The sequence below is a fragment of the Lupinus angustifolius genome, chromosome LG14, assembly GCF_001865875.1.
Source record: "Lupinus angustifolius cultivar Tanjil chromosome LG14, LupAngTanjil_v1.0, whole genome shotgun sequence".
Taxonomy (NCBI): Eukaryota; Viridiplantae; Streptophyta; class Magnoliopsida; order Fabales; family Fabaceae; genus Lupinus; species Lupinus angustifolius.
The window spans coordinates 1,851,906-1,869,342 of NC_032022.1; the positions used below are offsets into that span (position 1 = coordinate 1,851,906).

The 17,437-nt window shown below is 33.3% G+C and overlaps 2 protein-coding genes across 6 annotated transcripts; both read left to right on the forward strand.

Annotated features, from left to right (window-relative positions):
• Nucleotides 1,784-7,543, forward strand: LOC109326758 (pentatricopeptide repeat-containing protein At5g57250, mitochondrial). 4 transcript variants are annotated; one of them, XM_019559554.1, is made up of 4 exons: nucleotides 1,784-5,173; nucleotides 5,510-5,622; nucleotides 6,628-7,202; nucleotides 7,285-7,543. In XM_019559554.1, the coding sequence occupies exon 1, from the start codon at nucleotides 1,860-1,862 to the stop codon at nucleotides 5,067-5,069; it is 3,210 nt and encodes a 1,069-aa protein (XP_019415099.1). In that variant the 5' UTR covers nucleotides 1,784-1,859; the 3' UTR covers nucleotides 5,070-5,173; nucleotides 5,510-5,622; nucleotides 6,628-7,202; nucleotides 7,285-7,543. The 4 variants fall into 4 exon arrangements, with proteins under 4 accessions (XP_019415099.1, XP_019415100.1, XP_019415098.1 ...); XM_019559555.1 differs by having other exon boundaries at nucleotides 7,295-7,543; XM_019559553.1 differs by having other exon boundaries at nucleotides 6,628-7,543.
• On the forward strand, nucleotides 9,621-16,265 carry LOC109326759. 2 transcript variants are annotated; one of them, XM_019559557.1, is made up of 11 exons: nucleotides 9,621-9,767; nucleotides 10,494-11,008; nucleotides 11,767-11,865; nucleotides 12,676-12,776; nucleotides 12,863-12,934; nucleotides 13,021-13,111; nucleotides 13,553-13,633; nucleotides 14,617-14,676; nucleotides 14,761-14,883; nucleotides 15,657-15,695; nucleotides 15,780-16,265. In XM_019559557.1, the coding sequence occupies exons 2-11, from the start codon at nucleotides 10,625-10,627 to the stop codon at nucleotides 15,906-15,908; spliced, it is 1,179 nt and encodes a 392-aa protein (XP_019415102.1). In that variant the 5' UTR covers nucleotides 9,621-9,767; nucleotides 10,494-10,624; the 3' UTR covers nucleotides 15,909-16,265. The 2 variants fall into 2 exon arrangements, with proteins under 2 accessions (XP_019415102.1, XP_019415103.1); XM_019559558.1 differs by having other exon boundaries at nucleotides 10,530-11,008.

Below are 17,437 nucleotides of genomic sequence, written 5' to 3' on the forward strand. Positions count from 1 at the left end.
TATATATATATATATATATATTAGAGTGAATAAGTTGAAGTAAATTTAGAAAGTCTTCTTTTCTTTTAGTCTTTCTAAACACCAAAGTTTCTAACACAAACGTAAGGAAAGGGTCACTGACCAAGTAGGGTTCTGGTCCTTTTCATTTGATATTTGACTGATACATTATTGAGCCCTTGAATCAGTCAAAACAATGATGCATTATTAGTGATGCTCTTCAATATAGTTTCGAGAGTTTCCGTTACGGTATCTAATATTGTAGTTTCGAGAGTTTCCATAATGACATAATAATCATAACTATATCTGTATCATTTTATTAGAAGTTTTCATAATTACAATAAAGACAACTTGAGACTAATAGTAACACTGTGAAGCTTAGGGAGTAGCATGATGTGCACATTATCTCACATTACACTGACTAAAGTATAATTAAGTATATAAGTAGTTAGAAAATGAGGTGTTGCTAATTATAATGAGAATTATATAAATTTGATATAAAATATTGTGTATGGATAGAAATAATTGATTTGATTGAAATAAACATTAAACATTAGAATGTTGACTTAGAACACGTGGTCTTCATTGAAGTATAGAAAACGCAAAATTGTTATTTTCTCTTCATAGATCTTTTGTTTATACTTATCTTGCTGTACCTATGTTTTGTCCTAAGTTCAAAGATAAAGTTTATAGCGTGTAGTATGGGAACCCATTCATAATTTATTTTATCTTAAAGTAAGATGTACAAGTTCATTATTTATATGATAGAATAAAACTGCAAATTGGAGTATTTTTTTGGTATTATTAAAGGTAGTTCTTCACTTTTTGAGTATGGAACTAATCCCTTTCGAATGCATGTCTGTTCCTCCCAACAAGTGTCACACACATGAATCGAAGTTTTGATTTTTTATTCATCCTAAGATCTAGCAAGACCTTGTATAACTATACCAATATTTTTGTGAATTAGAATATGATGTTGAAACTACTTATCAATTTAATTCTTAGTATTACTAATAAGAATTTTAATTTGATTTTTTGTTAGATCTTACCCCGTCATGAGTTCATTTTTCTTCTTTCTATTTTAATGAAATAGGTGAGATGGTATCATTCTTTCTGAATAGATTAACAACAGTAAATTTGTTAAGTGGTTTAAGACGCAGCTAAATCTTAAAAATTCTAATAAATTAATAGTTTGATTTCTGGGAATAATACTTATTGAGAAAATAATTATATACATAAAAATAAACCCGGTCAATATTTAGGGGCGGGTAGAGATCAAGCATGACCCGACCTGTCCCGCCTCATGGTCATTTGCTCATCATGTTTGTATGTGTTTTTACTCATATGTGTATAGAGTAATGATATTTTTTTGATCGAGAATGTCATTTATTCTTTAATTTTTACATAATATATACATGATTAATAATATATATACATATAACATTTTATATATCAAACTACGTAGTCATAATAATAAATAATATTGAGAAGTCTTTATCTAAAATGAGTATGCATTATATTTAATCGGGTCTAGGATCGGGTGGATTTAAAGACTAACCCAAATAAGTGACCCGACTAATATTTAGGATCAGGTAAGGACAAACCTTAACCCGGTCCAACTCGGCCCATACTCACCCCTAAGTCATATAGTGAGAATTTGGTTGATCGAAGAAAATAATAGAAGTGGGCTTGGGACTAAGAGTGGAAAAGTATGATAATAATAATGTAGTTGGGCCCAATGAATTTAAATTAGAGAAGCAATACTACGAAATCTGTTTCTCAGTTCTTACTCAAAACCAAAGAAAATCTTTACTGTGTTGGAACAACGTTGTTCCTGAAAGCACCACTTCTTGTGTTTTTCTATGTTGTTCCATACTAAACTCTTGTCTCGTTTCTCTTCTTCTTCTTCATCTTCATCTTCTTCACAAAATCTCTCACTCCAATCTTGTTTCAAACTTGGCATAACTCCCACTCTCAAATCCATAAACAGATTCATTTTCTTCCTATTCCATTTTCACAAATTCGATTTCATCATTCACTTCTTCTCCCAATTTCACTCCAACAAATTCAACACTTCCCACTCAAATTTCACATGGGCACTTCTCAATTACTCTCATCAATTCATACCCAACTCTCACACCCACCAATTCCCCCTCACGCGCATCTGGGACGTCTTCCTCACGCGCCTAGACCCAGATACTGCACTTTCTGCTCTGCGTCATTGCTTCTCAAAAGGAACCGTTTTTCCATCTCCCTTCACGTTCTCTTCCATTATTCAAAAGTTCAGCTATTTGGGTCACATGGGTGAGGCAATTCAGGTTCTGGAGTTGATGGGTGATGATAGAATTAGATACCCTTTTGATGATTTTGTTTGTAGCTCTGTTATTTCTGGGTTTTGCAGGATCCGAAAGCCAGAACTTGCATTGGAATTCTTCGAGGCGACGAGTTCTCATAAGCCGGGTTTGGTTACTTATACTGCACTTGTTGGTGCCCTTTGTAAGTTGGGGAGGGTTGATGAAGTGTGTGATTTGGTTTGTGCAATGGAGAATGATGGGTTGGGTTTGGATGTTGTTTTTTATAGCATTTGGGTTTGTGGGTATATTGAAGAGAAAGTTTTGGTTGAGGTTTTTAGGAAGATGAGAGAAATGGTAGATAAAGGTATAGTTCATGATGTTATAAGTTATAGCATACTCATTCATGGATTTTCTAAGTTAGGTGATGTGGATAAGTCATTTAGCTTCTTGGCCAAGATGATAAAAGAAGGACTGGAGCCGAATAAGTTTACTTATACGGCAATTATGTCTGCATATTGTAAGAAGGGTAAAGTAGAGGAAGCACTTGGTGTTTTCGAGCGATTGAAAGATTTGGGTATTGATCTGGATGAGTTTGTATTTGCGACTTTAATTGATGGGTTTGGCCGGATTGGAGATTTCGATAAGGTGTTTTGTCTGATTGGTGAAATGGAGAAGAGAGGGGTTCGTGCTAGTGTTGTTGTATACAATACTATTATGAATGGTTTGTCCAAGTTTGGGAGGACGTCCGAGGCTGATGAGTTATCGAAAAGTGTGGATGCGGATGTGATTACATACAGCACATTATTGCATGGGTATACTGAAGAAGAGAATGTTCCGGGGATTTTGCAAATAAGGGGGAGACTAGAAGAAGCTGGAGTCTCTATGGATGTTGTAATGTGTAATGTACTGATGAAAGCGCTGTTTATGATGGGGGCATTCGAAGATGTTCATGCACTTTACAAAAGAATGCCTGGAATGGGCCTGGTTCCAAATTCTGTTACTTACTGCACAATGATTGATGGGTATTGCAAGGCAGGTAGAATTGACGAGGCACTGGAGGTATTTGATGAATTCAGAAAGACATCGATTGTTTCACATGCATGTTACAATAGCATTATTAATGGCCTCGGCAAGAATGGTATGGTAGAAATGGCTACCGAGGCATTACTTGAACTCAATCATAAAGGTCTGGTATTGGATATAGATACATGTAGGATGTTAATGAAGACCGTTTTTAAAGAAAAAGGTGCACAAGGGGTTTTAGATTTAGTAAACAGATTAGAAGGTTTAAGACCAGACATATATGATGCAGTATGTAATGATTCAATCTATTTCTTATGTAAAAGAGGGTTAGTTGAGGAGGCAAATCAAGTGTACATTATGATGAGAAAGAAAGGTTCAGCTGTGACAATCAAGTCTTATTATTCAATTTTGAGACGGAATCTTATTAATGGAAATATGGATCAAATTCTGCCCCTCTTGAATAGCTTCCTGAAACAATATGGCCTTGTTGAACCAAGGGTGCAAAAGATTAGTGCATGCTACCTCTGTCTGAAAGATGTCGATAGTGCCTTACAATTTTGTGGAAAAACAAGGGAGGACTCTCTAGCTTTCACTTTTCCTGTCTCAATGCTTAAGATTCTCATAAAGAATGGTAAAACTTTAGATGCATATAAGCTTGTCATGGGGATTGAAGATAATATAACCCTAACGATTGTTGATTACGCCATTGTGATTGATAGCTTATGCAAGAGAGGATATCTCAACGAAGCATTGAGTCTTTGTGCCTTTGTTGAAAAGAAGGGAATCACTTTGAACATAGTCATATATAATTCATTAATAAGTGGGTTGTGCCATGAGGGCCGTCTTATTGAAGCATTTCGACTATTTGATTCATTAGAAAAGCTTAATTTGGTACCCTCTGAAATAACTTACGCCACATTAATTTATGCCATGTGTAGGGAGGGATTTTTGCTAGACGCAGAGCATGTTTTTGGGAGAATGGTCCTCGAGGGATTTCAACCAAAAGTACAAGTTTACAATTCATTACTTGATAGTATTTCCAAGTTTGGACAATTAGAGAAGGCACTCGAGCTTCTAAATGATATGGAGGCAAAATATATCGAACCCGACAGTTTGACTATTAGTGCTGTAATAAGTTGCTACTGCCAGAAGGGTGACATGGAAGGAGCCCTTGAATTTTATTACAAGTTCAAGGTGAAGGATATGTCACCTGATTTTTTGGGGTTCTTGTATTTGATAAGAGGTTTATGTTCGAAGGGAAGGATGGAAGAAACCAGGAGTGTCTTGAGAGAAATGCTCCAGTCCAATACTGTTGCGGAGATCTTTAACATTGTCAATGATGAGGTTGATACCGAGTCAATAGGCGATTTTCTTGCCGTATTGTGTGAGCAAGGAAGCATTCAAGAAGCTGTCACAGTTCTCAATGAAATTGCACATACACTTTTTCCTGTTCGGAGGCTTTCCTCGTACAATCAAGGATCCTATGAACAGAAGAAGATTGATGAATGGAAGGATTTAGGTCCAGAATCTGCAACCTCTCCATCTTCGTCTTTCAAAAGCGGTTTGGATTTTGGATCCTATGATACCACGGATCTAACGAATCTTACGACAAATAATGGTAGTTATGTGACAAGACCGCTGTTGCACAGCTTTGATTTATATTATTCTAGGATTGCTTCACTTTGTTCCGAAGGGGAGCTGCAGAAAGCTAATCAATTAACAAAAGAAATGCTTTCTGACATGACGGGTGTCTAAGAACTGAACATAAGGTAGAAAAAAAATGATTTTTCTTAATGTGCAGTTGTGGACCTTCTCTCCATGTAGTGCAAGCGAAGAGAAAATGCAATTGACACCTGCTGGTATATATTTCTCCGTATACTTAATTTTCAGAAGTATATATTTATAATGGTTAACATCCTTTGTTAAAGATTGTAATTAACCCGGTCAAATTAGCATTGAACTTTAAAATATTGCCTTAAAAGGACAAATAACAAATGTCAATGAAATCATCCTACAGAAATGTTTGTGATTTGTGATTTTTAATCATTCATTATGAAATTTCATTTCAAGCATGATACAAGATATATCTCATTCTAGGCATCCGAAGATATCGAGACATTTGGGCCTTCTAGTCAGTCTTTGCATTTGATGTTTCCATTTAATTTCTGATTACTTGTGCCGTGATTTCGACTCAGATGTAAATCAACTCTTACAAGTAAAATGCTATATCTGAAGAAAGTCATTGATTAATGATACAGCAGCAACTGTAGGAACTGAATCACCACAGGTGCTGGATCTTATATGAAAGGTATTATAATTCGGTTGTTGTGTGTTTTCAAGTCATACACCCTTATATTTATAGTACTAGAAAGGGGTTTCAAGAATAGTATGTAATAATTACAATTTACAAAGATTGCAAATCAAAATCCTAACATTAATGTGTATCATTTTCTCATTTTCACACGTTCTAAATGTGCCATTTCTAAGAAAATGTAATCATGTTTTGTTGACAAGCAGCTATTTGCATTTTGGTTACAATCTGTGACTTCTGGCTGTCATTGCTACACTATGCTCTATTTTGTCTGCAGTTTTACCGATGAAACGACTGTCTAGATACCTAGTTGGACTCGGTACTTAGATAGAATAGATCTATTATAAGATTTGTTAAATATAGAAACATAAATATAAATTCATATTTCTCTCATTTAATACGGGTTTGCCACTTCAATTATAAGTTTTTGCCTGTCACTAAGGGCTTCGGCTACAGCAATAATTCTGTTAAAGCACATTTTTAAGATACAATTGAACCTTCCATTTCCCGAACTTTTTCTAATATTATGGTAGTCTCCCTTGCTACAACATATAGAATGGTTTCATTTTCTGTTTCCTTTTTTTATTTACCAAACCATACGAAGATTTCACTTACACTGTGTAGAAGAAATTTGTCTCTTACTCGATTTCTTTAATGTCTTCAATTATACATGGTTCTTATTGTGCTGGCTAAGATCTTAGTTCTTCTTTACAAAAACCAAAGAGGGAGAAATTCTTTTTCTTAGGCTAAATGAACAAACCGGAAATACTTTTCTTAAACCTCTCTGTATGAACTAGTTATTTAACTCGAAGGTATCCCTTTTTTTGTAGAAGTCAGTAAATGTCGTAATCATCGTGTGCCATATGTTCATACAGTAAGTGATATGGACTCAAATGGTAGTGAATCATCTATTTTATACAAAATATTTTGTCTGTGTTTTATACTTTTGTAAGTATCTGTGATTGGTCATTCTGCTGTTATAATTTACTGTCTGTGGTGTAGGATGGATGCAATCACAAACTCAGAATACAAGATCTGCCGGAATCTTGTCTTTCCGTGACAGGCGATGGGAGAAAGCAATGGATTGCATGCTACACGCTGCTTTGCGATTGAGTTGACAAGAAGTTTGCTACGACACTACACTTTCATCCGAAACATTAGGCATTGGATTCATGGTCCATGCACTGATTCTCAATTTTTCTATTCCTTCTCGACGACATATTTCAGCCACACTTGGAATCCTAACAAATTTCGCCTCAACTTTTTGAGTTCTCCACATGATATTATGTTCCTCCTTAAGGGGTACCTTTCAAGTATTTGGCAGTGTCACCAAACAGTGTAACCCATATCCAAGAGCCCGATCTCCCTCAAATCGGATCACACATGCTCTTCGTCATCTTGATGCCATCGTTGCCCATCATCTACATCGGAAAATGGTCTTCTTCATCGTTTCCCATCATTGGTCAATTACAGTTCCCTTATATGGTTCTTACCTTTTCCATTTCTTCTCGATGCGGGACCTATTTCACTCACATTTGGAATCCTCAGTTTTAACATCCTTTTTATGGAGATCAAATGTAAGTATTTTTTTCTTAAGACATCATTCATTGTATTTTAAGTGGGTTGAATGATTTGAAGCCATGAAGTTTACCTTCATAGATCTTTGAAGGTTTTTCTATCAGCACAAGAAACCATGACCGAAGGAGTTATGACAAAGTAGGCTTGGCTATGGCGAAAGCTGGAGTTATACAATGGAAGGTTTTTTCGGTATAACCAACAGTATCCCCTAACCCTATGAGTTATGCATCGGAAGATGTCTGTCCGGAAAAATGATATACTCTCAAGTCACCTAAAAGTTCTAGTGTAAACATCAAAGGAGTAGAGAAGTACTGAAAATAGAGTCATTTTTTATGTTATTGAGAATAGACTTTGTATAAGAAGAATTATAATGCATTTATAAATTCTTCAGATTCTGTTTCTTTCAATACAATATATCTTTTTTTTCTTCAGTTTTATAGGTTGTAATAATGCTAACAAGATCGATCAAAAGTTTGTTTGAAAGTTAGGGAAATAGAAGATTTGAAAGCATTGTGTGAGATTGTTGTATATTAATTGTAGACCTTCATTTTCACTTCAACTAATTGTTGATTGAATGAATTATTATTGCTTATGTTATAAAGATCAAAATTTTATTCCTCCCATATGCAATTAACTTATTTAAATTGTTGAAAAGTTTCAATTGAATGTTCACTAATAACCAAAAGAGTAATGTTATATCTTTCTACTCACGTGAATTTGACATATATTACGGGTTTATACTTTATTTTTTCAATAACTGGTTTACAAGTTATAAGTATCACTTTACGTGAGTAAGAGTATTAATAGGAGGGTATTATCATTTTCCTAATTATAAATCTAATTTAGATAAGAATGTTGATTTTGTAACTAGAGATAAGATCAACCCCATTTGTTTGTTTGTTTTTAATCTTTTTCTACTTGTAATCTTGTTATAAGCACACAAGAATTTTCACACTATTTTTACACCGGTTAACATAACTTTGGTTATGTGTATGATTGGTTTAGGTCTAATAATTGATTATCATCATGAAGATAGCTAGTGTAATGTGTTTTAGTCTTTGACGTGTGAAAATTATTTTTTTTATACTAAAATTATGTCAATGTGTCCATTTAACTACTTTCTACTAAATTATTTCTAAAAACTAAAAAAATGTAATATATATTATAATTTTAATGGTCAAAAGACATAAATTATCAATTTATATAAGTGATATTTTATTCTAAGAAACAAATTTTTCTCCCAAAAAATAGAAAGAAAAAACCTAAACTCATGATGATTGATGGAGGACTACAAGTCAATGTTGGGTCAACCCGAAGTTGGGCATTGAAGTCAAGCTACTTCACCTTTCATTGTACATTTTAGTCTCCTTAAAAATATCATACTTTTATAAAGAGTGAGGATTTACTTATTTCCAGTTTAAAAACTTATTTCATATCTTATTCATATATTATAGGGAAATTTAATGATTTAAATCTATTCATTAATTCAAATTAATAGATTTTCATAAAATAAATGATAAGATATAAAGTAAGTTATTTTATCTTATTCTTAGAATAAATGGATTCATTCTCTTTAATAAATTGTGCATATTTTGATGTTTAAGATTATCCACCTAATTTAAGATATGTTTGACCAAAATAACAACATTTAACAAATTGCTAAAACATTAAATAATATAAAATTAAAATATAAATATTTTAAATCAAAAAATCATTAAATTTGTATGAGTACATTCATTATGTATAAATTTTATATATTGTCATTATACCAACTGTCGTTCATGTTAATCATTATTGACTTTTAAAGATAAGTAATATAAATGAAATATTGATAATGTATTAATTATATATAATTTTTTCCACCGACAATAAATATATAATATTTGAAAAAGTTAAAAAATTGCTACCTTTAATGCTTTGTTTAGGAGTAGAGTCTTGGAGGTAAAGATAACATATGACTTTTGAAAGCCTTCCCCTTTCAGAGTTGAATGAAGGAGAGAGGAACAATTTAAAGGTTTTTGGAATAAATTTTCAAAATAACTAAATATTTTTAGTAATATCATATAATTATTGTTCTTTAATTTCTTACAATATCATTGCCTTGTTCTCCTTTGTCTCATGCATACTTCCAGAAAGACAATTTCCCTCATTTCCCCTCCCTTTCTCCCACTTCCTAAGCCAATGATCCCTCTTATTCTCTTTCTCTTGTAATTCCCAAACAAAGCCTAAAGACTTGTTTTTGTTTGTGAGTTTGGTTTTGGAGAAAAAAATGAAGGCTTGAGAATTATCTCACAAATTTATTTCATGACTTCCAAACCTTCCCATTCTTTCTCTTGCATCCAAAAATCAACTCGCAAACAGTCTAAAAACAAATAGAAAGGAAAGATGATGATGATATTGACCAATAGGCGCAGAGAAAACACTGCTTCTTCCACTTCCTCCTTTTGCTTTCTAGTCAGAGATAGAAAAAGCAAAAGCAAAACACAACACATCAAAACGATTCGTTTTAACACAAATACTATCACTCTTCTTTCTCTCTCATTCCGATTCAACTCATCCATTTTGTGAGTCTCATTTTTCACTTCCTCCATTTTTCTTACTTCTATTTGTTTACACTTTCAATGAATTTATTCATAGTCTTCTTTTATTCACTACATCAATTTTTAATTAATGTTTAGTGTCCCCTCTTCAATCCTTCACCTTGGGTGGTTAGTTAGTTTCAATTTTCTAAAGGGTCTTTTCATTTTTTAAATTTCCCCCATATATTAATCATGTTTTGGAATTTGTGAATCTCGGGCAATGATAAAGTTGTTTGCTTTGTAACCCGGAGTCGTGGGCTCAAAACTTTAAAACCCGGAAACAAACTATTTGATTGTGAAGAAGGTAAGACTGTATATATCTACCGTTCGTAGACTTCACTAGGTGGGATACTCGTAAACGGAGCCGCCTTTCATATGTTTATATTTTTTGGGAATCTCAGGGGCACAATGGTAAAGTTGTTTGCTTTGTAGCTTCCCCGAAACAACCTATTTGATTGTTAGGAGGGTAAGGTTAAATATATATACTATTCTCATACCTCACTAGTTGGGAGTGTTGTACACTAAGCCGCCTTTTATTTGTTGTAAAATAATTGGGGGTTGAACTATGTGTCAAAAGTTTGTTTGTGATAGATAGCATTTAGGGTTATAATTATAGTTTCTTCCTTGTTTTATGTAGCATACACTATGCATATCTATTTAAATATGTGAATTATTGCTAATAATATATTTGCTTTATGTGTTTGGTTTCAGATTTTTGTGCTTCAATCCATTGGATATTTCTTGTAGGCTATATATCTTGATTTCTTGTGTTTTTGGAGGTATGCCGAGTATGAGTGAAGTGGAGATTTGCTGAAGGTGAAAGCTTTGATGCATTTACATAGATGAAGACAGAAAAACTTTGGCATCTTGGCATGGGTGATATGCAGATCTTGCCCGGGTCTCGCCACCGACCTCCCATGAAGAAGCCAATCTGGATTGTAGTCTTGGTTTTATTCGTGTCCGTGTTTCTAATATGTGCTTATGTTTACCCACCAAAAAACAGTTTGGGTTGCTATGTCTTTTCTTCTAGTCGGTGCAATGGTATTGCTGATTGGCTTCCACCTGTTACTGCAAGGGTATACACCGATGATGAGATCGCATCGCATGTTGTTATGAAGGATATTTTGAATACCCCACCAGTACTTTCAAAGAATCCAAAAGTCGCCTTCATGTTTTTGACCCCTGGTTCTCTACCATTTGAAAATTTGTGGGATAAGTTTTTCCAAGTAAGGATTCATTACCTATCTATTGTGTCAGTTATTATTAATGTCGTTTAATTACTTAGTAGATGTATTGTATCGGTTGGTGTGAATATATATTACTTTTGTCAGTAATATCTTATTAAATAAATACTTACTGAATGAGTTGAGCATGGCAATTCTCCGAGGACAAGGATTATGTCTAGCTTGAACAAGGGTTAGGATGTTTAAAGCTCTTGTTTCTCATTTACTGAGTAGACTGATTTATTATCCTTTTTAAAATATATCATATTTCTAAGACATATAATTATGGAGAAGATAACAGATTTAATAACGTAATTGATATTTTTCTATAATTTCGAACATTATGAAAAATGGCTTGTTCTGCACTCGAATGACACTAGGAGCTGTATCTGATGATTCTTATTTTAAAAGGACATCAGGTTTTCTGCTTGTTGATTCTTATTATAGAAGTGCATCATCAGGTTGTTGCAACTACTTGAAAAATTGCTCGTGTTCCTTCCCCTATTAGATAAGAGATGTTCTTTGGATGCTTAATTTATTGAAAGTATTATATAGGTTTGGTTTTTGAGCCTTAAAATATCAATTTGTGTGAACAGACAGCACAAGATGTGGAATGTTTTACTCATAAATTCTTGATAAATGTATTGTAGAATGATTTTAGTTTTGTATTTGTAATTTCATTGGTTCGTTGTCTTTATTTCTGAATGAGGTTGTTTTTTTCTTGTGTATTTACATGGAGAATGCTCTTTCTTTTCTGGCAGGGTCACGAAGGCAAGTTCTCTGTTTATGTGCATGCATCTAAGACTAAACCAGTTCACGAGAGCCGCTATTTTGTTAATCGGGACATCCGTAGTGGTCAGGTGCATTACCTGTCTTCTAATTGTTCAGTTTATGAAAATTGTTTCATCTATATGTTTATGCTCTGAGCGAAAATCATTATTTTAATGTAGTCGACGTTTTCTTTTTCCTATTGAAATTCAGTTTTACTTATATCCTTTTTAGATAAAATTAAATGTATGCGACTTTTCCTTAGTCCTTACTTTTTTCTGAAGTAACGTAACATCAAATTGAACCTCCCACTTTAGAGGACCCAAATATATTTGAAACCAAAACCTCCTTTGAACTTGTGATTTTCCTTAGGGAAGTAGAGTTATTATTGACTTGAGATCATGTGTTGACATGTGTGTTTGGGTAAACAACTTAATTAATCGTTTATTCAATGTGATTTATTGAAAGAAGCTATAAAGAGCTTATTTTCATAAGCTTCTCTGTTAAGCTTATTGAAACTAGCTAAAAAGAGCTTACAGGAAGGTCATCAACTAACTTTACAACCCTATGCAAATAAGATGTTCTCGTAAGCCCAAATATGCTTTCTGTAAACTCTTGCGAACGGCCCCCGTGACGTTCTAGTAAGCTCTATGTCAACCTGTCCATCTGGGATGCCAATATTTTTCATTGGTAACTTAAGAACCCATTTTGACCCATGTAGTTTATTTTTGAGAATGTTTCAGCGATGTTTGCTGTTTTCATTACTTAGTTTTACCCCCAAATGATTTTTCAATGTATTTTCAAGTCCAATTACTTGTTTCAGATAGTAGCAAGTGTAATTATCAGTTGTGTCCAATGATCTGTGGTTTCTAGTGAACGGCTCTAATAATCATCTGATGTAGGTGGTGTGGGGGAAAATTTCTATGGTGTCAGCTGAGAGGCGGCTACTAGCAAATGCCTTACAAGATCCCGATAACGATCACTTTGTTTTACTTTCTGATAGGTAAGTGGGCTCAGGTGATTACTTTTATTCCTGTTGTTACTGCTGAGTATCTAGATTTTTTTGATCCTTTTCTATTGGTTTTGCAGCTGTGTGCCACTGTATAACTTTGACTATATTTTCGATTATCTGATGCATACAAATATCAGCTTTGTGGACTGGTATGTAATGCTTTGCACTGTGCATATCAATGCATTTTATTCATTTGGTGTCCTTCACTAATGCACCCTTGCTTTTTTCTTATTAGCTTTAAGGATCCCGGTCCTCATGGCAATGGTAGGTATTCAGAACACATGTTACCCGAAGTTGAAATGAAGAACTTTAGAAAGGGAGCACAGGTATATATTTTTGCTTATATCGTGTTGCTGCTTGCTGAGAATCAATATTTTATGAAGAAACTTTAGTTGCTTATCTTGCACAAGGAATGTAAAATTTGAACATAGTATTTAGGGTACTTTATTTTTCAATTATCCTTTTCACCGAATACCATTTGATAAATGGAGGTGACCTTGATTTATTTCAATAGGCTCTTACTAGAATATCAATCACGACAAATGATAGTACTCGAGTCTTTTATCATCTTAAAAATATATGTGCAATGGTATTGCTGATTGGCTTCCTTTTACTGTCGTATATTACAATCTGCATGGTATTGTGATTCAATATCACCACACCTATTTGGAGGCACATAATCGTTTTTATATAGTAATAATGTGTAGTTCATTTAAGTATGTCATCCATTTAGATGTCTCTGATTCATTGTTAAACTCTTTATGCAGTGGTTTTCTTTGAAGCGGCAGCATGCTCTTATGGTTATGGCTGACAACCTATATTACTCAACTTTTCGGGCTCACTGTCAGGTGGAGCTTTTAAATATTGTTTCCATTAAAAGTTAAAGTAAATTTATTTTATTTATCATTTTTGAATATTTTATTAATTTTATTAAGATTCGTGTTTAATCATAATAAGCTTGCTTTTAAAGTCATCAAACCAGGGAAATATACTATTTTGTTTTTAGGCTCGACATTCTGGCTTGCTGATTATGCGCCTTTTGCATATGGTTTCTCAAATAATTTCTTATGCAAGATATGTATCCTACATTTAATTACCCGTAATGAAATATTTCACTTTTTTTGTCCAAATATATATTGAAAACTTCATGGAAGGTATAAATGGAAACTGTTAGCTTTATTCCTTTTCAGTTTTCACCCCTTACAAAGGCATAAGCATTGGTTGTACCACACTTTTATAGAGATGAAAATATGAGGATTGTGTGCTAGGACCAGCAAGCATTATTTTGATTCCTCAATCTTTGTTAAAATTAAAATTTCAGACCTTCTGTAATTTTACTTCCCTTGAAGGCCAAATGTTAATTTTTTTTCTTTATATATGAATATTAAGGGTATATGGATTCATCAGAAAAACCCAGTATTTTGTTTCTAACTATATTTAAAATAGGGAAAAGTTCAGTATATTGAAAATACTATGAATACCAACATTTTACATTCACTTCCTACTTTTGAGATTTTGTAATTGTAAATTATTTATGCAGTTTTCAAATTTTGACAAATTTTCATGTTGTATTATCTTATTACTTTAATAGAACTGCTTTTATTCTCGTGAAGAAAATCCATCGTCACATGTGTGTCTTCTAGTGATATTCATAGTGTTAAATTCTAGATATGCATTGGCACCTCTGCTGTCCAAAATAGGAAAAAAAACACCTTATTGGTGTGTGTGTATATATATATATATCTGGTCAACTGTCTCGGGGAGTATGAATATTATAATTTTAAACTTTATAAAGTTGTTCAATTATTAAGGAATATTCTTGATATTGCAGCCGGGTTTGCATGGGAAAAATTGCATTGCTGATGAGCATTACTTACCCACATTCTTCCATGTGAGTTTCAATTGCAGTACAGTTTCTGTTTTGTCAGTTTTAAACTGTCAAGTGTCAACTAAATGACTTGCGTTTGTGTTTTAGATTGTCGACCCAGGTGGAATCGCGAACTGGTCAGTAACTCATGTTGACTGGTCTGAGAGAAAATGGCATCCCAAATCATATAGGACAGAGGATGTTACATATGAGCTTTTGAAGAATATTACGGTAGAGTGCTACTATAACTTATACATTGAATTCTATGCATTCTTGAGTACTAGAAGAGGCTCCCGATGATGTGTGTAAAGAGAAAATTTAATCTTAATTTAGGTACGAATGACAGCATTCTCTCATTTTTAACAATCACCAAAGTCATTTTTCACGAGGTAGGTTTGGCTACGTGGATCAAGCAATGCCATTTTTTTCTATCACAAACCATATCTTGGGAAATGCAATTTACCTCTAAGTTTTCCTTTTAAATTGTTTACCATATAATTTCCTTGTTCTCTCTACCTCAACTATTGCACTACCCCCCATTTCATCTGAATCTAAAGGATTTCTCACTCGGTGTATCATTTAAGGCGAGATAATCATCTTTTCCTCAACAAGTGCTACCCTTGCTCTCATTTTAATGCATTCATTCATATTCCTATCATCTCTTGCATTTCACTCTTTCAGTGTAACATCTTCATCTCCACAACACGGAACTCATGCTCTTGTAGGCTCTTCACTGCCCCAATTAGTACCATTCAACCTAGATTTACCGCCTAATATTCGGTACTATAAAGTATTGCATGCCTGAAAAATGAATGTAAATATTTGAATGGAAACAGCTTAAAAGACACTTTGGTAAGAATCAGGAGTGTAAGTACTGGGCCTTGTCTTTATGCATTGTGGGAATAAAATGGACGAATATCTTTCGTACTTTTAGCCTTGTCTTTTCAATTTGTTTTCAAGCCGAGCTTCATCGATATTCATGATTACTCTGCTATTTTTTGCAGTCCATTGATGTTAGTGTGCATGTCACCAGTGATGAGAAGGTATGCTTTCTGAGAGCTCTCTTGATTCCGATTTACCGAAACATGCATTATGCAACTTGACAAATTGTCATGTTACTGCTACAGAAAGAAATACAAAGATGGCCTTGCTTATGGAATGGAATTCAGAAGCCATGTTACCTATTTGCTAGGAAATTCACTCCTGCAACAATGGACAATCTCTTGCAGCTTTTTTCCAATTATTCAACACCTTGAGCCAGTAATTTTTGATCGATTCCTTGGCTGGATCAGTTATCGCTCGTTCCTCGTACTGGTTTCTCATGTTGCATGAGAATTGTAAATGGCAGCCTCATGAGACTTGATCACCTACCAGCTGCAGATGCAAGGTGAACTACCGGCACCGGTACTGCAGTTAACCGGGCGGCTTAATACGTGGATAGGGGCAATAGAATCTTTTGTTGCTTCCTTGAGGATGTATAGCTTGACTTGTCCAACCCCACCTACTTAAATTTTGGTTCAGTTTTCTAATCATAGCTCATTTTGTTATGGTTGTTTATCATTGTAGAACTTGCAATTTGTTTAGTGTAAAATAGAACACCTTACTAATCTAAAGTTCAAATTAGAGTAGTGCTTATAACCTTCTTATCAAACAAGCACACCAACATGAACAATATCATATGCTTATCAAGCTCCTTTCCGAATCCAAAGCACCTTTGAAGGTCACTACATTTGTATCGATATTTTTTCGGGACAAATTATCGATTATAGAAGCATCAAAGGTGTAGACAACATTGGATTGGGCAAGTTTTTTCCAATCATCATTAATACCTTTTAAATTTGTAATAAGTCTTATAATCTTTGTTTCCTCTCTACCCCTTGTATGTATTTAATAATAGAGTAAATTACACTGACACCCCTGAGTTTTAGTGAAATTACGCAAACCATCCTTCACTTTTTTTAACTTATACAAACCTCCCCTAGTTTTGTACTTTCATTACACTGAGCACCCCTGTATAAGAAATTAGTATAATTTTTTAAACGAAAAATATGATAAATGCAATTAAGTTAAACAAAACATGATATATTGTGTAGACAAATCTAAATAATATACAAATCAATGTATCTTTATTTATTTTTTGTTACAAAATGCATCAGCAATTATAAAGAAATATTGTTTAAATCACTCTTATAATGTAGTGTAACGAACCAAAAATAATAAAGATACATTGATTTGTATATTATTTAAACTTGTCTACACAATATATCAAATTTTATTTAACTTAATTGCATTTATCACATTTTTTGTTTAAAAATTACACTTATTTCTTATACAGGGGTGGTCAGTGTAATGAAAGTACAAAACTATGGGAGGTTTGTGTAAGTTTAGAAAAGTGAAGGGAAAGTGAAGGGTGGTTTGTGTAATTTCACTAAAACTCAGGGGGTGTCAGTGTAATTTACTCTTAATAATATTATATTTTTCTGATAAAAAATATATAAATAAAAGTTTTCCAATACATTAAAAAAGGTATAATGAAAAAAAAAATATAAGTTGTTTTAAAATTTAATATATTAGTCAATTATAGATATTCCTACCTTATAGGGAAGAATCTAATTCCTTATTTGGATGGATGAGTAGTTCTCCTAGTAATTATTACTTGTGAATCAATATATTCAAAATTTAAATACAAAACTTAAAAAGGATAAACAAACTATCCAATTTAACTAAATCATAATTAAAATTTGTTTCCATTTTATTATTATCAATCTTTGATCGGATTTTATTA